At 41.7% G+C, this 24368-nt stretch overlaps 1 protein-coding gene across 1 annotated transcript in view; it reads left to right on the forward strand.

Annotated features, from left to right (window-relative positions):
• phf21b (PHD finger protein 21B) overlaps positions 1–24368 on the forward strand; it is a 214022-nt gene that overhangs the window by 83639 nt on the left and 106015 nt on the right. Inside the window, exon 4 of the mRNA XM_070900554.1 lies at positions 15244–15501. Coding sequence (XP_070756655.1) covers positions 15244–15501 — 258 coding nt within the window. The remainder of the gene's footprint in view (positions 1–15243; positions 15502–24368) is intronic.

Here is a 24368-nt window from a genome sequence, read left to right on the forward strand (position 1 = left end):
TCAACAAATCCATGTGGGCTGTCTTTGATTAACAAATGCATTTCTTATTGTTTATTTATTGTATCTCGCATTATGGATTCTGAGAGTTTGCCCACAACTGATAAACTGATCTATAGATACCTGGTTTATCCTCTGCCTTTTTGGACAAAGCTGTTGCGTTGCTACTCTTCAGTCCAGTGGCACAATTTGTACATTTTACAATTTTTATCTCCCCTCTCTTCTTTCAACACCTTAGGATGCATACTATCAAGGCCATAGCACCTACCCTGAATTAAAAAAAAAAATTAGAACCATTTCCTTTTCAACATTTATCTGAAACAGTTGCTCCATATCTACAATTGCTAACAGTACCTACATTTTCATTTCCACCATCATTTGTAGTTTTAAAAAAAAAAGTGCAAAATAATTATTTTATATTTTCACCATACCTTGATCCTACACAATTAGACTGGCGCCTTCATTCTTGAGTGGTCCAAACCGCTCTCTAACTATTCCACTTTTTATATACTTGTAAAAGCCCTTGCAGATTTCCTTTTATTTTACCTGCTAGCCTTATTTCATATTCCCTTTTAGCCCTTCTAATCTCCCTTTTTACCTCCACACCACACTTTCCATAGTCCTCATGATTCTTTAGTATTATTAGCTCTAATTTTACACTGATGCACCCAGCTCTACCTCTCAATTTCCTTTCTTGAACCTGACACTACCTGTTTGGTTGTTTATAATCCAGTCTTGGGTGAATTGCAATTTCTGCCTGCTAACTTAATTTCATCTTCAGCCACTGCTGCAAACTTTGTACTCTCGATTCCCTCTCCTTGGCCTTTGTCTCAGGGTAAATCAGACTGTTTGCACCCTCTGAATCCTATTTGAGCAGGAGTTGAGCTTCCAACTTCAAATCTTGTCCACTAAGATTGTCTGCTTCCACCTCCATAACATCTTCCACCTCTAGTTAAGCCCATCTGTTGCTGAAACCTTTATCCGTGTGTTTAAATCCCTCAGTGATCTCACCTCTATCTCTGCAGCCTTCTCCATCCCTAGACCCCCTCCCCTCTTTCCCACCCCCCTCCCCCTCCCCAGGCAGCTCCACTCCCCTTCGCCCCACCATTGGTGACCATACTTTCGACCATCTGGGCCCCCAAACTTTGGACTTTCCTCCCTAAACTAATCATCTACCTATCCTTTAAGACCTTCCTTCAAACTCACGCTTGACCAAGCTTTTGATCTCCCCTCCTAATGTCTGCATTTTTACTCCAAGTCCATCTTTTACTTGTACCTCTGTGAAGTACCTTGGGATTTGTTTTACGTTAACGGAGCTATATAAATGCAATAATAACAGAAAATGCTGGAAATACTCAGCGAGTCAGGCAGAACCTGAAACGTTAACTCTGTTTCTCTTTCCACAGATGCATCCTGACCTGCTGAGTCTTTCCAGCATGTTCTATTTTTAGTTCAGAACTCCAGCATCCGCAGTACATATAAATGCAAGTTGTTTTTGTAATTTTTGTCATTTTAATCATATGTCTCTCCTTTAAGTTTGTTTAGTTTTAATTTCTCTGTTGTCCATGGAACTCTTGTTTGTTTCACCCTTTTTTGCCTTGTATGACTATACGGGGACGTAGGAACAGGAGGAGGCCATTCAGCCCCTCGAGCCTCGTCTGCCATTCAAATAAGATCATCACTGATCTGTACCTCAACTCCATTTACCTGCCTTTGTTCTATATTCCGTGATACACTCATCTAGTAAAAATTTGTTGATCTCAGTCTTGGAAATTTGAATTGACCCAGCATTCACACCACTTTGGGGAGAGGGAATTCCAGATTTTCAATACCCTTTGTGTGAAGAAACGTTTCCTGATTTCAATCCTGAATGGTCTAGTTCTAATTTTAAGATTGTGTTCCCTTGTTTGGGATTCCCCTACCAGGGGAAATAAACTTCTGTCTACTTTGTTGAATCATTTTATCAGTTAAATCATCCATCAACCTCCTGAACTCAGGGGCATACAAGTCAAGTTTATGTAACTTGTCTTCATAATTTAACTCTTTAAGCCCTTGTAATTTTATATTTTATCCATCTCTTTCTGGAAAATTTCCCACTGCTGTTTTGTCGATCTGTTTGCAAACTTTTCTGGTCAGTTTATTTGAGTCAGATCCTTCTTATCGAGCTGAACTTTTATAGTCCAACACCTTTATCTGTGATCAATATTCTTAGCTGTTTTTACATTGAACCTATCTATGTTGTCTATCTATTTTGGAATTGTTCTCTTACAGAATGAAATCAAGCAATGCTTAACATGCTGAACTCAGAAGCAGTCCTGGATACACTCTGAAAGTATTCCTCACTTTGGCCACATGCATTACCTTTATCTCAGTTTATTTTGGGCTAGTTAAATTTACCTAATATTATTGCCCTGTTGTTCATGCATATCTCTCTGAACTGTCTGCAGATGTCTATGCTTCATCTTCATTTTTGAAGAATTGCACTATTTCCCTTCCTATTTTTTAACCATCTATATGGATTACACAGGATAAACAGTACAGAAACCAGCCATTCGACCCAACCTGTCCATGTCGACGTTTATGCTCCACTCGAGCCTCCTCCTGTCTTTCCTCATCTAAATCTATCGGCATAACTCTCTATTCCCTTCTCCCTCATATGCTTGTCTAGCCTCCCCTTAAATGCATCTATAATTTTTGCTTCAACCACTCCTTGTGGTAGCGAGTTCCACATTCACAGCACTCTGAGTAAAGACGTTTCTTCTGAATTCCCTATTCTTCCTACAAAAATGTAATACCTCACATTTATGTTTTGAAATTCATTTGCCAATTATATGCCCATTCTGCAAGTTTATTAATGTCCTCCTGTAATTTGTTGCAGTCCTCCTCAGTATTGACTATCCCCCCACCCCAAATTTGGTGTCATCCGCAAATTTAGAAATTGTGTTTTTGATTCCAAGGTCTAAATCATTAATATAAATAGTGAACAACAGTGGTCCCAACACAAATCCTTGTGGCGCACCACTACCCACCTTCTGCCACTGTGAACAGCTACCTTTTCCCCCTCCTCTCTGCTTTCTGTCTTGAAGCCAGCTAGCTATTCATTCTGCTCCTTGTCCTGTGACTCCGCATTCTCTGACCTTTTTCATCAGTCTACTATGGAGAATTTTATCGAAGGCCTTTTGGAAATCTAGATAAATTACATCTGCTGCATTACCATTGTCTACTCTCTCTGTTACCTCTTCAAAAAATTCAATGAGGTTGGTCAAGTAAGATTTTCCATTTTGAAATGCATGCTGACTATTCAATATTATATTTTTGGTTTCTAGGTGTTCTTTTACTTTCTACTTTAGTAGGAATTCCATTATTTTTCCGACCACCAATGTTAAGCTGACTGGTCTGTAATTCCCAGAACATGTTCTATCCCCCTTCTTAAATATTGGTATGACGTTAGCTATCCGCCAGTCCTCTGGCACTACACCTTTTTCTAACGAATCATTAAATAGGTGTAGCAATGTCTCTGCTATCTCTTACCTAGATTCTTTTAAAATGTGTGGATGCAATCCATCCGGACCAGGGTTTTTTATCCTTTTTGTTTGATTAGTTTATTTAATATATATCCTCTTTTTATTTTAAATGCACTTATATCATTACTAATCTCATCATCCAATGTTCCATCTCCCTGGTAAATATTAAGGTTATTCACTTTGGTAGGAAGAATAGAAAAAGAGAATATTTTTTAAATGGTGAGAAACTATTAAATGTTGGTGTCCTTGTATAGGAAACACAGTTAGTTAGCATGCAGATAGAGCAAGCAGTTAGGAAGGCAAATGGCATGTTGGCCTTTATTGCAAGGTAGTTGGAATACAAGAGTAAGGAAGTCTTACTGCAATTGTACAGGACTTTGGTGAGACCACATCTGGAGTACTGAGCAGTTTTGGCCGCCTTATCTGAGGAAGGAGATACTTGCCTTCAAGGTAATGCAACGAAGATTCACTAGATTGATCCGTGGGATGAGAGAGTTGTCCTCTGGGGAGAGATTTAGAGTGGGCCTATGGCCCCAAGTTTCCACATGATTTGATCCTGATTTTTAGGAGCAACTGGTGTAGAACGGAGTATCTTAGAAATCGGAATTCTCGTCATTTAGTTTGCTCCAGTTCTAGTCAGTTAGAACAGTTTCACTTTGGAACAGAATTTTTTTTTCAAAAGGGGGCGTGTCTGGCCACTTACGCCTGTTTTCAAAGTTTTGTCAGTGAAAACTTACTCCAAACTAACTTAGAATGGAGTAAGTGAAGATTTTTGTACGCTCGAAAAAACCTTGTCTACACTTTAGAAAATCAGGCGTAGGTTACAATTCAGGCGTAGGGAATGGAGGGGGGGGGGGGGGTTTAAAGGGAAGTTTACAAACATTAAACACTTCAGTTTTACAAATAAAGAGCCATCATCAATAATAAATGATAAATACATCAATAAATCAACCAATAAATCAATCAAAAAAATTAATAAGAAATAATTTTTCTTTTAAATCAATAAATAAAACATTTTCTACTTACCGACTGCAGCACCGGGAGCCCTCCAACAGCGTGCTGGGATGCCCCCCCCCCCCCCCCCCCCCCCCAGTGTGTCTCTGTCAGTGTCTCTATCTCTCTGTCTATCTGTGTGTGTCTCTCATTCTCTGTCTGTCAGTGTCTCTGTTTCTGACGGAGAGGGGGGGAGAAGGGGGAGGGAGAAGGGGGGAAAAGAAGATGGGGGGGGGAAAGGAGATCGGGGGGGGAGGGAAAGGAGATGGGGAGGGGGAGGGGATAAAGGGGAGAAGGGGAGGGAAAGGAGATTGGGGGGGAAGGAGAAAGGGGAGGGAGGCTGAACAGGCCGGGCCCGAGACTTCGGGCAGGGCCCGTCCCCAGCACCAGATTTATAGGTAGGTGGCGTTGGGTCGGGTCGGGGGGGTGGGTGGGAGGGAGGTCAGTTCGGTTCGGGTAGTGGGGAGGGAGGGAGAGGGAGGTCAGGTCGGATCCAGTCCGGGGGGGGGAGAGCGGGAGTCGGGTCCAGTCCGGGGGCGGGGCGGGTGGGAGTTGAGTTGGGTCGGGTCCGGAGGCCGGGGGAAAAACGGGAGACGGGTCGGTGTCGGGAGGAAGCAGGAGCTGGCTGTGGGAGGAGCCTTATTCACGCAGCCCCAGTGAGGCCATTCGACCAGGGCTAGGGGCTGCATGCTTCAGGCCCCTCCCACACAGTTTCGGGCGCCTGGAGCTACTGCACTTGCGCGCCCACTATAGCGCGCATGTGCAGAGATCCCGGCACTGTTTTCAGCGCAGGGACCTGGCTCCGCCCCCTACAGCTCATGCTGTGCTGCGCCGAGGGCCAGAAGACCAGCAGGGAGGTGGAGAATCTGGAGGGTTTTTTTAGGCGCACTTTGTGGCGCGAAAAACGGGCGTCCAGGTCGGGACTGCGCCGTTCTAGGCGCGGCTCGAAACTTGGGCCCATAGTCTCTGGAGTTTAGAAGACTGAGAGGTGATCTCATTGAAACAGACAAGATTCTGAGGAGGATTGATCGGGTAGATGCTGAGAGGTTGTTTCCTCTGGCTGGAGAGTCTAGAACTAGGAGGCACAGTCACCATATAAGGGGTCGGCCATTTAAGACTGAGATGAGGAGGAATTTCTTCACTTAGCGTTATGAATCATGGCTGATCTTCGACCTCCACTCCAGTTTCTCGCCCGATCCCCATATCGCTTAATTCCCCATATATCCAAAAATCTATCTATCTCAGCCTTGAATATACTCAATGATTCAGCATCCACTGCCCTTCGGGATAGAGAATTCCAAAGATTTCCAACCATACCAAATAACTAGTAGATTTTTCAGTTCCCCCCCTTCTAATTGCAAAAAGAGCAACAGTGTATAACGGACCGTAACGGGTTAAGAGAAATCCAGTGTAGTGATGAAAAATGATTGACAGCCAGTGAAACCAGTGGGCTCCAAGAAACCTTCCAGTTGTAACTTGAGAGTGCATCTACTTCTTTTTGTTTTATAAATGAGGGGGTTGGACATATGATTAGTGGAAAGTGGTAGCTTCAGTGCTGCTTAGGAAACATTCATTCAGAAAGTAGTATTTACGTCCAAGACCATAGATGGCGAATTTAGAATGATGCTATCTTTCCAAATGCCCTTACTTGGGAATTAATTACTTGGGGGGGAGGAGTAGGGGTGGGGAGAGATGGTCCGTCTGCAAGCTTCCCCAGGAAATGTTGAACTTTTTAAAAAGGTGCATTTTTATTGTATTCTTTATTTAAGCTTTGCATTCGAAAAATGTTGATCCAAATATATGAAAAAATATAATTTTTTAACCTATATTCAGCTGACCAACCAGCCCATCATTTTCTCAAAAGCAACCGTGGTACTCATTCATCTTCATAGAAACACTCTTCTTCCTCCTTAAACTCTCACTTCTCAGAGAAAATCTTTACCCTTATAATCCACCCCCTCTCCCCGCACACACCGCAGAAATACTATCTCTCCTTTGGTCTTCTCACCCCTGATCCCACCTGGAGTACCTTCCTAGTACAGGTTGGGCCTTTCTGGTCCGGCACCCTTGGGACCTGACCGGTGCCGGACCAGAGAATTTTCCGAACCACGGGAGGTCAACTGTTAACATCGCTGCTGACAACGACCCGCATGCATTCTACACATGCGCTGCGCAGAAGCCTACTGCGCAGCATTTTGTCGTCCACAATGACTCCGTTTGCCACACACTTACACACACACACCCAGCCAGATCCCCTGCAGCTGATTTTCCACCCAAGGAATAAGATTGCGTACGCCTGGCTATGCCCCTGCCTGCATCCAAGCCTGGATATCACCTCTATGGTTTTCTGTGTATAATTACACTCTGTTGTTTGCATGTGCTCTTAATTTAAAAGCAGGTAGAAAAGGACAATGAGGATTGGGGGCGTAGAGGGCGGCATTGCGGATAGATGGAGAGACACTTGAAAATGAGTTAGATGGATATGGAGCAGTCACTTTAATTTCTGAACATTTATAAAATTGTTGCTTTTAAAATTATTGAAGTTTATAAATAAGACTGTCAAATCAAATCTGAAATGGAATAGACAAAGAGAATCATTCATATTTTTGGTTTCAGCTTTATAATTTATACAAGGGAAGGTGAGCTTTAGTTGTTCCTGCAAAGCTACTTTAGATTTTATTCCCAACATAAGGCCTGTTATTTCTGAATTATGCTGTAGGCTGTTAACACAGTCAGTGCTTCAATAAAATGGAATGACTATAGGATTAATCATTAACTGGGATATTTTCTTCTTTGGTCTTCAGGACTCCAATAGAAAGTGTGATGAGTTCAGAAGATTTTGAGAATAAATCAAGACTTTGAGATCACACAACTTGCAATTTCTGACATTTCTCTTGAAGGTCTACTTGGAATATTGAGAACTATTAAATATTTTTTATTTTAAATTCACATTTAATTAGGTTAACACATTGCAAAGGGATCAAACAGTTATTACCAGTGAAATTAATGCAGGGATGTCGCAAGGGCATTGGCTCAAACATACACTGAGTAGCGAGGGTAGACATAACATGTAGACACATAATTTCGAGCAGGCTTCAAAAGACGATGGTGGAACCATTAATGCTGTCATTTTGGATATAGGTCCTGCAGTAGTGTTAGCAGGTTAATTCAGCATATTGGTATTAATATACAATGGGAAAAATAATTTAATCCATTAAGATTTAGTTTTATCCAAATACACTTGTTTGATATTGGATAACAAGATTTAAGCTGTTAACTCACTGAATTTTATTTTTTTCTATTCACATCACTGGAGGTGCCTGTTGAAAGCTGCTAAGCTAGTGCTTCATATGAACTAGAAGTCATTGACTTAATGAGCCAAGCACTCCACACATTTAGTGAGCATATTTCTGTCATGTAGAATTAGGAAAATTCGATTTAGTTGGGGGGGGGGCGGTGTGCTTTTGTTTTAATATTGGGGGAACAGGATGAACAAAAAAGGCCAGAAGAGTGACGCCACGAGAGGAGACAGCACGCCATGTGCAAGTACCCGGCCCAGAGCGTATATAGGTCTCGACTGACATTCGAGGAAATGCCTGAGGACCTCACTGTGCAATGGCTGCACTTTACAAAGGTTTCCCTCAGCTGACTGTGTGACTTGCACTTGCACTGCATCCCAGAGTACTTGAAGTGGCCCTGGAAATAGTGGATGCATTGATGGTCATTTGCCAACATTCTATGGACTCTGGATCAGTTCCTATGGATTGGAGCATATCTAGTGTGGCGCCACTTTTTTGAAGGGGAGGGTGAGAGAAAACAGGGAATTATAGACCAGTGGAATCTATATGGGTAGAGCTGCAGAACACCAAAGGGCAAAAAACATTAGTGGGTGTTGTGTACAGACCTCCAAACAGTAGTAGTGATGTTGGGGAGGGCATCAAACAGGAAATTAGGGGTGCATGCAATAAAGGTGCAGCAGTTATCATGGGTGACTTTAATATGCATATAGATTGCGCTACCCAAACTGGAAGCAATACGGTGGAGGAGGATTTCCTGGAGTGCATAAGGGATGGTTTTCTAGACCAATATGTTGAGGAACCAACTAGGGGGGAGGCCATCTTAGACTGGGTGTTGTGTAATGAGAGAGGATTAATTAGCAATCTCGTTGTGCGAGGCCCCTTGGGAAAGAGTGACCATAATATGGTGGAATTCTACATTAGGTTGGAGAATGAAACAGTTAATTCAGAGACCATGGTCCAGAACTTAAAGAAGGGTAACTTTGAAGGTATGAGGCGTGAATTGGCTAGGATAGATTGACGAATGATACTTAAGGGGTTGACTGTGGATGGGCAATGGCAGACATTTAGAGACCGCATGGATGAACTACAACAATTGTACATCCCTGTCTGGCGTAAAAATAAAAAAGAGAAGGTGGCTCAACCGTGGCTATCAAGGGAAGTCAGGGATAGTATTAAAGCCAAGGAAGTGGCATACAAATTGGCCAGAAATAGCAGCGAACCCGGGGATTGGAAGAAATTTAGAACTCAGCAGAGGAGGACAAAGGGTTTGATTAGGGCAGGGAAAATAGAGTACGAGAAGAAGCTTGCAGGGAACATTAAGACGGACTACAAAAGTTTCTATAGATATGTAAAGAGAAAAAGGTTAGTAAGGACAAACTTAGGTCTTCTGCAGTCAGAATCAGGGGAAGTCATAACGGAACAAAAAAATGGCAGACCAATTGAACAAGTACTTTGGTTCGGTATTCACTAAGGAGGACACAAACAACCTTCCGGATATAAAAGGGGTCAGAGGGTCTAGTAAGAAGGAGAAACTGAGGGAAATCCTTATTAGTCGGGAAATTGATGGGATTGAAGGCCGATAAATCCCCAGGGCCTGATGGACTGCATCCCAGAGTACTTAAGGAGGTGGCCTTGGAAATAGCGGATGCATTGACAGTCATTTTCCAACATTCCAAAGACTCTGGATCAGTTCCTATGGAGTGGAGGATAGCCAATGTAACCCCACTTTTTAAAAAAAAAAAGAGGGAGAGAGAAAGCGGGGAATTGTGGACCGGTCAGCCTGACATCGGTAGTGGGTAAAATGATGGAGTCAGTTATTGAGGATGTCATAGCAGCGCATTTGGAAAGAGGTGACATGATAGGTTCAAGTCGGCATGGATTTGTGAAGGGCAAATCATGCTTGACAAATCTTTTGGAATTTTTTGAGGATGTTTCCAGTAGAGTGGACGGGGGAGAACCAGTTGATGTGGTGTATTTGGACTTTCAGAGGGCTTTCGACAGGGTCCCACACAAGAGATTGATGTGCAGGGTTGGGGCACATGGGATTGGGGGTAGTGTGCTGACGTGGATTGAGAACTGGTTGTCAGACAGGAAGCAAAGAGTAGGATTAAATGGGTACTTTTCAGAATGGCAGGCAGTGACTAGTGGGGTGCCGCAGGGTTCTGTGCTGGGGCCCCAGCTGTTTACATTGTACATTAATGATTTAGACGAGGGGATTAAATGTAGTATCTCCAAATTTGCGGATGACACTAAGTTGAGTGGCAGTGTGAGCTGCGAGGAGGATGCTATGAGGCTGCAGAGTGACTTGGATAGGTTAAGTGAGTGGGCAAATGCATGGCAGATGAAGTATAATGTGGATAAATGTGAGGTTATCCACTTTGGTGATAAAAACAGAGAGACAGACTATTATCTGAATGGTGACAGATTAGGAAAAGGGGAGGTGCAACGAGACCTGGGTGTCATGGTACATCAGTCATTGAAGGTTGGCATGCAGGTACAGCAGGCGGTTAAGAAAGCAAATGGCATGTTGGCCTTCATAGCAAGGGGTTTTGAGTACAGGGGCAGGGAGGTGTTGCTACAGTTGTACAGGGCCTTGGTGAGGCCACACCTGGAGTATTGTGTACAGTTTTGGTCTCCTAACTTGAGGAAGGACATTCTTGCTATTGAGGGAGTGCAGCGAAGGTTCACCAGACTGATTCCCGGGATGGCGGGACTGGCATATCAAGAAAGACTGGATCAACTGGGCTTGTATTCACTGGAGTTTAGAAGAATGAGAGGGGATCTCATAGAAACGTTTAAAATTCTGACGGGTTTAGACAGGTTAGATGCAGGAAGAATGTTCCCAATGTTGGGGAAGTCCAGAACCAGGGGTCACAGTCTAAGGATAAGGGGTAAGCCATTTAGGACTGAGATGAGGAGAAACTTCTTCACCGAGAGAGTGGTGAACCTGTGGAATTCTCTACCACAGAAAGTTGTTGAGGCCAATTCACTAAATATATTCAAAAGGAGTTAGATGAAGTCCTTACTACTAGGGGGATCAAGGGGTATGGCGTGAAAGTAGGAATAGGGTACTGAAGTTGCATGTTCAGCCATGAACTCATTGAATGGCGGTGCAGGCTCGAAGGGCCGAATGACCTACTCCTGCACCTATTTTCTATATTTCTATGTTTCTATCCCATAAATTTAGGTTGTGATCAGATTGCTTTATAAAATTTCTCTATATATTTGTACAATTCAATTACTTCACTGCTGAAGTAGCTACATATTATTATTCATTAAGCAATGGAAAGGAATTAAAAAAAATGTGAAAAAAGAAAAATTATGCCTTAAATAGTCAGTTCTATCATGCAGTGTGTCATACTCTTCCAGAGCAACATTTTGATTGATTTTTTTTAAGAGCTGGTCTTGCACCTCAAATTGCCTTCTGCACTGCCACACAATTACTTCACCATAGTATTATGTAGCTCAATATACTGTGTTCAGACATGATCCAAGTTTGAATAGCAAATGTAAAATCTGGATCTTTTTCACAATTCAAATATGTTACATGTCATCATTGTTTTATTGAAATACTAGTGATGTTTTGTGCCCAAATGAAAGAAATTTGTGTTCTCACCACAAATTCTTTTGTGTTGAAAGCACAGGTCAAGAATGCATCTGAGAATTAGGCTAAATGTAGAAAGTTCAGAGGAGAAGTGAAAAAGAAAATAAGAGGAGCAAAGAGAGGGTATGAGAATAGAATGGCAGCTAACATAAAAGGTAATCAAAAAGTCTTCTGTAGGCATATAAATAGTAAACGGGTAGTAAGAGGAGGGGTGGGGCTGATTAGAGGCCAAAAAGGTGACCTACGTATGGAGGCAGAGGGTATGGCTGAGGTAATAAATGAATACTTTGATTCTGTCTTCACCAAGGAAGATGATGCTGCCAAAGTCGTAGTGGAGATACTGAATGGGACAAAAATTGATGAACGGGAGGTACTGGCTGTACTTAAAGTAGATAAGTCACCAGGTCGAGATGGGATGCATCCAAGGATGCTGAGGGTAGTTAAGGTGGAAATCACGGAGGTACTGACCATAATCCTCCAATCCTTCTTATCCTCCAATGCGGTTGACGTGGTGTACGTGGATTTCCAAAAGGCGTTTGATAAAGTGCCACATAATAGGCTTGCCAACAGAGTTGAAGCCCATGGTATAAAAGAGACAGTGGCAGCATGGATACGAAATTAGTTAAGTGACAGGAAACAGTAATGGTGAACTTTGTTTTTCAGACTGGAGGAAGATATACAGTGGTGCTCCCCAAGGGTCGGTATTAGGACCACTGCTTTTCTTGATATATATTAATGACTTGGATATGGGTGTACAGGGCACAATTTCAAAATTTGCAGATGACACAATACTTGGAAGTATAGTGAACATTGAGCAGGATGGTGATGAACTTCAAGAGGACATAGACAGGCTGATGGAATGGGCAGACACGTCGCAGAAATTTAATGCCGAAAAGTGCGAAGTGATACATTTTGGTAGGAAGAACGAGAGGCAATATAAACTCGAGGGTACAATTCTAAAGGGGGTGCATGAACAGAGAGACCTGGGAGTATATGTGCACAAATCGCTGAAGGTGGTAAGGCTGGTTGAGAAAGTGGTTTAAAAAAAAATAAGCATATGGGATCCTGAACTTAATGAACAGAGGCAGAGAGTACAAAAGCATGGAGGTTGTGTTGAACTTTTATAAAATACTGGTTTGGCCTCAGCTGGAGCATTGTGTCCAATTCTGGGCGCCGCACTTTAGGAAAGATGTGAAGGCCTTAAAGAGTGTGCAGAAAAGATTTACAAGAATGGTTCCAGGGATGATGGTCTTCAGTTACGTGGTTAGACTAGAGAAGCTGGGGTTGTTCTCCTTCGAGTAGATGAGATTTGATTGAGGTGTTCAATATCATGAGGGGTCTAGACAGAGAAGGTAGAGAAAAACTGTTCCCATTGGCAGAAAGGTTGAGACCCAGAGGACACAGATTTAAGATGATTGGCAAAAGAACTAAAGGCGACATGAGGAAAAACTTTTTTACGCAGGGAGTGGTCAGGATCTGGCATACACTACCTGAAAGGGTGGTGGAGGCAGACTCGATTGTGGTTTTCAAAGGGGAATTGGATAACTACTGGAATGAAGAAAATTTGCATGGCTATGGGGAAAGAGCAGAGGAGTGGGACTCGTTGAAGTGCTTTTGCAGAGAGCCAGCACGGGTCAAAAGGCCTCCTTCTGTGCTGTGCTGTGACCTCCTCCCTTCCCACTATCCAGGGCCCCAAATACTCCTTCCAGGTGAAACAGTGATTTACTTGTACTTTCAATTTAGTATGTCGTATTCGCTGCTCACGATGTGGTCTCCCCGACATTGGAGAGACCAAGCGCAGATTGGGTGGCCGCTTTGTGGAACCCTTCCATTCAGTCCATAAGTGTGACCCTGAGCTTCCAGTCTCTTGTCACTTTAATTCTCCACTCTGATATCTCCTTCCTCTGACTCCTCCAATGAACCTCAACGTAAGCTCGAGGAACAGCACCTCATCTTTCGTTTAGGCATTTTACAGCCTTCTGAATTCAACATCGAGTTCAACAATTTCAGAGCATAACCTCTGGCCATCTTTGGCTCCCTTCCCTCCACCACCCCCATCCCCCCCATTCCGATCTTATGTTTTTTTTCCTCTCTGTCTCCAATGGCAGCTGGTCATTATTCCACCATTCACATCCTATCTAGACTAACCTTTTTCTAACTCCTGTCATTATCATTTCAGTTCGGCCCATCTCTCCTGCCTTCCATTCTATCACAGTCCTTCCCTTTTTGTTCTTTCTTCCCCTCCCCCTTTCAGTGCTTCTTTAGAATGTGTTCTTTTCGAGCATTTGCCAGTTCTGACGAAGGGTCATCGATCTGAAACGTTAACTCTGTTTATCTCTCCACAGATGCTGCCTTGAGCCGCTGAGATTTCCAGCATTTTCTGTTTTTATTTCAGATTCCAGCATCCGCAGTATTTTGCTTTAGTCCTTCTGTGCTGTAACCATTCTGTGATTCTATGATTGTGTTGTGCTGAATACTTGTTTGAATGACTCCGACAGACTGCCTGTAATGATGATAACCTGTTTGAATTCAACCCTGCACTGTCTCCACTTTGCCTATCCCAATATCCCTGTTCCCTTCCTTACTAAACCTTTCACTTAACTGTAGGACCGCTTAATAATTAAGAAAAAAAAAACTTTTCTACTAGGAACAGGTTTAGGCCATTCAGCCCCTGAAGCCTGTTCTACCATTCACTGAGATCATGGCTGATCAGTATCTTGACTCCATCCACCCACCGTGGCTCCATATCCTTTTGTACCCTCGTCTAGCAAAAAATCAATCCCAGATTTAACATTAATTGAGCTAGCTACTACTTTTGTGAGGGAGAATGCCACACTTTTATTGCCCTTTGCGTGAAGAAGTGTTTCCTAACTTCTCCCTTGAATAGCCTGGCTCTGATTTTAAGGTTATGTCTCCTTATCCTGGTTACCCTGACCAGTGGGTAAAACTCTATTTACCCTATCAGTTCTTTTCAAAATCCTAAAAACCTCAATCAAATCTTTTCTTAATCTTCTATATTCCAGGGAATACAACCCTAGTTTTATGTAATCTCCTCATAATCTAACCCATGGAGCCCTAGTTGCATTCTGGTGAATCTGCACTGCACTCCTTCCAAGGCCAAATATATCCTTTCTAAGGTGCGCGGTGCCCAGAACTGTACGCAGTGTTCTGTCTCTTTTTTTCCCCCACGCGGGCCCTTTAATGGCCGCGCGCATGCCATATCTCTCCTAGTGGAACAGCTGGCGAATGGCCTGCGCCGGGCCTCACGATCACTTCACGGCCGCGCACCTTAGGGGGAACATTGCTCCAGATGTGGCCTAATCACGGCTTCGTATAGCTGTCACAAAACTTCCTCCCTTTTATATTCTAGCCCTCTAGTTATAAAGGCTGTAGCCTGTTGGATTTTTTTTTGTACCGGACTACTACATTTTAGTGATCTGCATACATGGACCCCCAAATCTCTTTGGACCTCCACTGTTAATATAAAGTGCTGTCAGTATTTATTTTTTGTTCCCCCATCCCAAACAAATATATGAAGAAAGACTGGAGCTCTAGAAGTATCCCTTTAAAAGGAATGTAATTTATTTTGTACCATTACCTTTGTGGTGTGTTCTCAATTTATTTTGGGTCAAACTCATGCTATGAGTTCTTATCTATTTTTCAGTATTATTATGTTTTAGTCAATATTTCATTATAAAACCAATGGGGTATATGTTTTAAGTGATTCTACTCATGTAAATTAACTAAAAATAACATTTGTTTCCCTGAATGTGCATAGTTTGTATTGAACAAGAAATTGAAGTATTCTTTTCTTCTTCGCTTTCAGAAGCTTGCAGTAAGAAGTTGTCCTGTTGGGAGTACCAAACCTATTCCACTCATCAAGGCACCCAACCAGAGCATAGCAATTTCAGTGGTGCCATCTAAGAATCCTATCACCATGGTAACTGCACACATTAATGGACAGAAGACAGCAAGCACAGATCCTCCACAGATGGCCCCAATCAACCTCCAAACAACAAACAAACTGGCAGGGAGCAATTTGATCTCCACTGGAAGGAGAGTACCAGAGACATCAAACTCACAGGTAGATCCTATCCGGGAACGAAGAGTTATTAAACACACTACAAAGCAAAGAATATATGCTCAAACTATGCGCAAGTGTGCATGAGGGGTGGTGGGGTATCTGGGACGGGGGTGCAGCGCTGATGTAAAGAATCTAATGCCATGCACTGAGAGGACATAATTTTTAAAAGCATCCTTTGCGATAAAGACTTTATTAATTATCTATTGGCAAGTGAGTTCTTCTGCTTCCTATCAAGGTTTCAACTTAATGGAGAATTGAATAATTACACATTACTTCAAAAGTACTATATAACATAAATGTTTTATGAAGTTGTTTCCTCACTTCTTAAGTGACACAGCATGGAAGTGATGAGGAATGAAAACAGTGGTGGTCATGTATGGTTTTACATTCCATTTCATCATGTCCTGATGATGTATAGTCTTGAAGCATGAAAGAAGGAAAGGGACAAAAAATTCTGCTGTTTCACCCCCATTGTTAAGCTTTGCTTTTGCTGCATTTGCTTTTAGGAAATGGCATCTATAAATTATATTTTATTGGATTTTCATAGAAAATAAAAGAAATACAGACAAAAATGAGGTAGTAATAACACACCTTTCAATTACAGCAAGAAATTGTTGCAGAAGCAGCAGCAAAGTCAATTACTTGCTTTTAGCATCTAATAGAAAGTAATATTTTACATAATTCCAAAGGCATGACAACCTGTTGATATGAGGGAGTAAAGAAGTGAGTTGGGAGGAAAAGCCTCGTGTTTCCTTTTCTTGTATAAATTTTGCATTTAAAACATAATAGATTATCCAAGAAATGTCAACAGAAACTTGTATTTATATAGCACTCCTTGCATACAGGAAGACATCTCTGACCACTTTACAAAAGAAAAAGGGATAGAATGGACTCCAGGCATTCTCTCAACCAATATCTCAAACTGCTTATCCGGTATTATCAACTTGTTGTTAGTGGGACCTTGATGTGTGCAAATTGGGTGCCATTTTTCCGACATTACAACAGTGACTACACTTCAAGAAAATTACTTCATTGACTGTAAAGTGCTTTGGAACATCCTGAAGTTGTGAAAGGCGCTATATAAATGCAAGTCTTTTTTACTTTAATATATATATTGCCTGGAAGCATTGCAGCTTTTTTATTGAGGAGAAATTATAGATCTGTTTAAGAAATCTAAGCTGCTCGCTATGGAAATACTGTTTTTTTTTATGTTGGGTTGTGTGTTAAGTATCTTATTGGCTGGATGTGTTTTGGAATTGCTACATGGATTGATCATTAACGCAATCTTCAAGACCCCTCTCTAAGTTAGTGTGGATGGAGCTCGATGCATGATGGCTTCAGCTGAACTGGCTGATTATGAAGTTGGTAAAAGAAGTTCTCGGGTGTAGAGGCATGGGAGGGAGACACTATCCTGGCCATGTTCAAATATAAATAAGATAGCTCAGCAAAAACATTATTTTAGAAAGCACTCATAGTGCTTGTAAAGTGCCACAGTTTCCCAGCCAAACAAAGGAAAAGGAGTGACGATTATGGAGCAACCTGAGCTGTAGAAAGTTACAGGTGAGTCTGGAGCAGGGCAGAAGCAATGGGAAGAGACCCAAAAGTAGCGAGAGTTACTGTACCAGGGATAGTGAGGGAGAACAGAGCTGAGAATTGGCAATGTAAAGAAGGGATGAAAGCTTTAGCAATGGGGAAAGGCATAGAACAGACTAGGCTTATCCCAGGAGCAGCAGAAAGAAGCTCTGGGGCAGTTGGGCAGCAAAAAGGCTTGTTATGTAAGCTGCAAAAAAAAAGTTTACAAAAACTAAGATAAATGTATCTGCAATTGAGCTTGCACTGAATGTTGGGTGGACTGAAAGATAAGAATACATACATTTATGAATTTGCAGCTGCTGTAGGCATCTTCCCAGGTCAGCCCTTCCCTTAAGTGGTCTGATCACTTTTTGTAGGAGTTGACTTCCACTGTCCTATTTCCACTTATGCAGTAGTAGGACACAGGAATGTAATAATATAACTCCCTTGTGATCTGCACTGGATTTCCGTGTCTTAGGCATGTATTATGTGCAATGGCTTGCCTCTGTCCCTGAGGCCATAAAATGATTAGCGTGTGCAGCTTGAGAGTTTTACATCCCTGATCAAATAGATTCTTAAATCATTTTCTATTCAATTAGCTATCATATATGCCATTATAACTCGCAAATGTCCCCATTCCTGGCTTAAACGTCACAGTTTCTCCAGTCTTTCCTCATAACATACCTTTGACACTACAGATCAGCCTCATGGCTTTTCATGGTTCTGCCTGCAGTATTTGAATGTTCCCCTTGTGTTTCAGTGACCATCACTAGCTAGTACTTGAGTTGTCGTCTGATCAGAGCATTCTAAAATCTGATCATGACTTCCTCTGGCTTGTGTTCCATTATTTTGGCTATCTAATACAATATTCTATTGGCTTTGTTGATTGCTGCTTTGCTTTGGTTGGACATGTGTGTTGAGTTTTCTACAACTCTTCATTCTCTTTCAACTTCATCCTTGGATTAGGAAAATGCAAGTTCTTTTTTCCTTTTTTGATTCATGGAGTTTATATGTCACCCATTATTCTGCCCACATACATTTTTGGTCCAAGTCATTCCACTCAGTACTCTGTCTTTCCGCCCCCGCTCCACGACATAATCCCACGTAACAAATAACTGTTTTAGATCCTACAGGAAATTTCTTACTCATTCCTTAAATTTACCCTGAATTTCAGCAGGCTAATTCATAGCATTTTGGGTGGTACTTTGCGAAATGCCTTTTGCACATTGTAGTCTATTCAAGTTGGCATTTCCTCAAGGAAGTTGACTTTGATCAGACAGGATCTGTCCATTCTGTATTGTTGTTGACTGTTGTTTACTAAGTTATTATTGTACAGATGCCAAGTTTATTCTCTATAATTGATTCCATTATTTTGCGTGGAATTGAAGTATGACTTATGGGCCTGCATCAGTTCTGTCAACCATTTTGAAAATGGGCATCAACTTATCTACTGGAACCTCCCCAATGTATAACAGTGTATTTGCATTATATAGCGCCTTTAATGTAGTAAAACACTCCAAGGCGCTTCACAGGAGCATTATCAAACAAGATTTGACACCGAACCACAAAAAGAGATATTAGGACAGGTGACCAAAAGCTTGGTCAAAGAGGTAGGTTTTAAGGAGTGGCTTAAATGAGGAGCGAGAACGATTGAGATTCGAGAGGCCCAACTCCGCCTCTGTCTCAGCTCATCTGCTGCTGAAAGCCTCAACTATGCCTTTGTTACCTCTAGACTTGACTATTCCAACGATCTCTTTGTCAGCCTCCCATCTTCCACACTCCATAAACCTTTTTTTTATTCGTACATGGGATGTGGGTGTCGCTGGCAAGGCCAGCCTTTATTGCCCTTCCCTAATTGCCCTTGAGATGGTGGTGAATGTACTCCCACAGTGCTGTTGGGTGGGGGCTTCTAGGATTTTGACCCAGTGACGATGAAGGAATGGCGACATATTTCCAAGTCAGGATGGTGTGTAACTTGGAGGGAAACTTTAGAGCTAATTCAAAACTTTGTTGCTCGTGTCCTAACTCGCACCAAGTCCCGTTGACCTACATTGGCTCCTGGTCCGGCAAAGACTCAGTTATAAAATTCTGATCCTTGTTTTCAAATCCCTCCATGGCCTCGCCCCTCCCTATCTATCTAACCTCCTCCAGCGCTATAACCCTCTGAGATCTCTGCACTATTCCAATTCTGGTCTCTTGTGCATCCCATATTTTAATTGCCCTCCTATTGGCAGCCGTGCTTTCTAATGCTTGGGCCCTAAAGGAGGACACATATTTCTTGGAAAATAAGAATCCATGGGGTAGAGGAGCAAAGGGATCTTGGAGTTCAAGTACACAAATCATTAAAAATAGTTACGCAGGTTAATAAGACCATAAAAAAATCAAAACAAGCACTAGGGTTTATTTCCAGAGGGATAGAATTGAAAAATAGAGAAGTTATGTGGAACTTGTATCGAACCTTAGTCAGACCACACTTGGATCACTGTGCACAGTTCTGGTTGCCATATTATAAAAAGGATATCGACTCACTGGATCAGGTGCAAAAATGATTTACAAGGATGATATCAGAAATGCAAAGTTATACTTATCAGGAACGAATGAACAGGCAGGGTCTCTTTTTTTTTCTCTTTTTCCTCATGGAGGTCTTTAAAAATTATGAAAGGTTTTGATGGAGTAGACATAGAGAGGAGTATTTCCAATTGTGCGGAAGAGCAAAAGTAGAGGTCATCAATATAAGATATTCACCAAGAAATCGAATAGGGAATTCAGAAGAAACGTCTTTATTCAGAGAGTGGTAAGAATGTGGAACTCGCTACCACAGGGAGTGGTTGAGGCGAATAGTATAGATGCATTTAAGGGGAGGCTAGATAAGCATGTATTGGAGAAGGGAATGGAGGGTTATTGCTGATAGATGAGGAAGGATGGGAGGAGGATCGAGTGGAGCATAAAAGTCAGCATAGACTGGTTGGACCGAATGGCCTGCTTCATAACATAAGAATTAGGAGCAGGAGTAAGCCATTCGGCCCCTCGACCATTCAATAAGGTCATGGCTGATCTTCTACCTCAACTCTTTCCTGCACTATCCCCATATCCCTTGATTCCCTCAATATTCAGAAATCTAGCGATTTCTGTGCAGTGTATTTATGTAATTCTATGTAAGCTCTGGCATTCCCTCCCTAAACCTCTCCACCTTTCTCTTGCCCTCCTTAAAACCTATCTGCTTGACCAAGCATCTGTCCTAATATCTTCTTGCATGGCCTGGTGTCAAATTTTGTTTGATAATGCTCCTGTAAAGTGCGTTGAAATGTTTACTACATTAAAAGCACTATATAAATGCAAGTTGTTGTTGTAAGTGGCCAGAATTGGAGGAGCACAGCAATCTTGGAGGATTGTAGGGCTGGAGGAGTTTACAAAGATCAGGAGGGGCGAGGCCATGGAGGGTTTTGAAAACAAAGATGAGAATTCTAAATCGAGGCAAGTGGCATCCGTCTAATGATTGCCAGCATGTCACAGCTCTCATCTGTAGTCTTCCCCAGCACTGTGGGATCAATAGAATTTTTATTTTCTGCCCTTTTAACCTGCTTTAGGACTGCCACTTCCTTTATATCTTGGTTATTGATTTGAAATTGAGAGCAAGGGTGGAGAGATTTTGGTGGAGCCAAACAGACTGGCTTTGGTCTTGCTAACGTTGGAGTAGATTCTGACACATCTGCAATATGATGTCAGACCTCAATTTTACAGCAGTGGTGGCCATAAAGTTGAGGATTGTGATGGAGAGGGTCAAGGCTAGAATCTTGAAGTATTCAGAAGGTGACCATGTGAGAGGGGGTGAGGGGGAAGGGAATGAGAAGCTTTTACAGGAGAGGCGATCATAAAGTTGGGTGGTGATGACACCGTTAAGGACCAGAGAGAGGAAGGAGTGATGAAGAGAGCCATGGGATCAAAGCTAGTTTTATTGAGTCAGGGAGTCATGACAGTTTTGCCTTCCTTTTCCAAAAGTATCTGTGCAAAGACAGCCATTGATAATGTAATGGGGCAAGGAAAGGTAGTTGATATCATTATAACATAACAATAATGTTTCCTACATTCTAACAGTGACTACACTTCAAAAGTAATGTATCTTGCAAGCTCTTATTATTGTGATAATGTTAGGAAGTACGCTGTTAGTTGCTGTCAAAATAAAGTTGAAGATTATCTGTATTTCAGAACTAGATATTATTTTAATATTTTATATAATCAGGAATGTTAGAAAATTCTGAATGAAGTTAGACATAACTTGAGAGTTTAGCCTGTTTGGTTGAAAATATATCATCATCATAGGCAGTTCCTCGGAATCGAGGAAGACTTGCTTCCACTCTTAAAAATGAGTCCTTAGGTGGTTGAACAGTCCAATTCGAGAACCATAGTCCCTGTCACCGGTGGGACAGATAGTCGTTGAGGGAAAGGGTGGGTGGGTCAGGTTTGCTGCATGCTCTTTCCGTTGCTTGCGCTTGATTTCTGCATGCTCTCTGAAAATATATGGATAGTATATAGCAGCATTAATGGTGAGTCACGACAGTTTATTAAGAGTGGATTGTGATGATTGTCATAAGGAAATCTCATTTGACACTGAACTGCTGTCAGAGGTTATTCTGTTAATTTTATACTGGCCCCTGGTGATCTTTGCTTGCAAATGAATTCTGGAACACTGCCACTGCCGACCCATTGTATGTTTTCATATGTCTGAAATATTAATTATATGACAGTGAAGTTATAGTCAAGCCCATATAAATAATTGTACGATACCTTGCCAGTGACAACAGAAACAAGTGAATTATTTGTATGGATCCGGTGAACTGAAAATAATGGAGACATTTAACTATTGTGTTGATGTTAGGAAGGTGCTATTAGTTACTGTTCAATTAAATTGATTATCTGTGATTTCAGAGCTTACAAGATACATCAAGAAAGCCAATGGTGGTCTGAGATTCCACCTGTATCATGATCACTGATAAGCTTAAATCCAAGTGTCCAACATATGATGACATCAACTACTTTTTCTTGCCCCATAACATCATCAATGGCTGTCTTTGCACCAGTATTTGACTCCCTAACTCAATGTGGTCCGAAATGTGGTAGCACGGCTTATTCCAAAATACTAACTGAAAACTAAATTGTTTTTTATATACAACATACAATGAAAAAGTTCATTCATATGGCCATCTGGGTAGCAGGGTCATGCTTCTTCTCTGACATTAACAATGCACGGGTCAGTGTAATATTCACCCAGTGCTATCTCCTCAAGCTCACTAACTACATCCTCTGGAATGTATACATGTGCTGTCTTGTTCTGGGATGCTGACAGAATGCTCTTCCAGGCCAACAGTGACAGAAAAGGGACATATGTTGGAGTGCCAGCATATTATGCCATCTACTTTTGCCAGATGCTCTGGGGTGTTCTACCCTGGCAACATGATTTGCATACTAAATTAGACTGATCCCTGACATTTTAATGGGGTTAGGTGGGTGCATTGCGCGCTGTGCACCAATTCTGCAACCCAAGCGCTGGAACAAAAAAATACACCCCACTATATGCACAGTTGAAATTTATCCCAATTAATTTACTCTAAATTGCATACATAGAGAATAACTCATACATAAAATAAAATTTATGGAGTTGAAATTTAGCAAGGAGCCAGCCCTCAGAAGATTATTTTACTTTGCCATTTGGATGTAGGTACGGGATTAGCCAGTTTAAAATATACTGATGTCTCCCCAGTGTCAATTGCTTCCCTCTTGATGATTGTCAGTGCCTCACAAATCTCCTTGTTGGTCTCTCTCACGACTGCGATAAATACCATCCATTCCTGTGGTTTTAAGCCTTTTCAGTTTTTCTATGACTCATCTCATTTATTGAAGTTCTGAATTTTGCCTTAGAATAGAAACTTATAGCACAGAAGCAGAGTCATTCGGCCCTTCATGCCTGTGAAGGAGCTGTCCAAATTTGTCCCACATCCCAGCTTTTTCCCATAACCCTGCAAATTAGTTCTCTTCATATACATTTTCAATTGTTTTTTGAAAGTTCCTATGGAATCAGATTCCACCACCCTTTCAAGTAGTGCATTTTAGATTTCAACAACCCTCTTTGGAAACTTTTTTGTTCCTCATTTTCCCTCCAATTCTTTTGTCAATTTTAAATCTGGTTACCGACCCATTTGCCAGAGGAACCAGTTTCTTCCTACTTGTACTATCAAGACCTTTTATAATTTTGTATACCTCTATTAGGTCTCACCTTAACCGTTGCTCAATGGAAAACAATCCCAGCACCTCCAATCTCTTCAAATAACTGAAGTTCCTCATTCCTGGTAAACTTCCTCTGTACCCTCCCCAGGGCCTTCACATCCTTTCTAAAGTGTGGTGCCCAGAATTGTACACAACAATCCAGCTGAGGCTTAACCAGTGATTTCTAAAGGTTTAGCATGACTTCCAAGTTTTTGTATTCAATGTTCCTATTTACAAAGTCAAGTATCCTATACGTTCTTAACTGCCTAATCAACTTGCCCTGCCACCTTTAAAGATTTGTGAATATGCATCACCAGGTCCCTCTGCTCTTGCACCCCTTCAAAATAGTACCATTTAGATTATACTACCTCTCCATGTTGTTCCTCTCCAAGTGCATCACTTCACACTTATCCGCATTAAATTGCAACTACTATGTGTCTGCCCATTTCACCAGTCTGTCTATGTCCTCCTGAAGTCCGCTACTATCCTGCTCACTCTCTACTTTGTTGCAAGTTTTGTATCTTCCGCAAACTTCAAAATTATATTCCCTATGCCCAAGTTCAGGCCATTTTTATATAACAGGAAAAGCAATGGTCCCAATACCGACACCTGGAGCTCACTGCATATTTCTCTCCAGTCAAAAAAGCATTTGTTCACCACTCTCTGCCTCCTATCTCTTCGCCAGTTACTTACCCAAGTTACCACTATCCCTTTAATTCTATGACTTCTAGTTTCCAAATGAGTCTGTTTTGTGGTACTTTATCAAATGCCTTTTAAAAGTTCAAATATATAGCATCGACTGCACTACCTTCACAACCCTCTCTGTTACTTCATCAAAGAACTCAATCAGATTATTCAGATATGATTTTCCTTTTACAAATCTGGCTGCCCCTTATTCACCCATGCTTCTACAAGTGAGAATTAATTTTGTCCTTGAGAATGGTCTCTAGTAGTTTTCCCACCACTGACATTAGATTGATTTGGCCTGTTTACCGTCCCAGATAATAAACCAGGTTTATCACTCCCTTTTTTTT

This window comes from Pristiophorus japonicus, chromosome 15, assembly GCF_044704955.1.
Source record: "Pristiophorus japonicus isolate sPriJap1 chromosome 15, sPriJap1.hap1, whole genome shotgun sequence".
Lineage (NCBI taxonomy): Eukaryota > Metazoa > Chordata > Chondrichthyes > Pristiophoridae > Pristiophorus > Pristiophorus japonicus.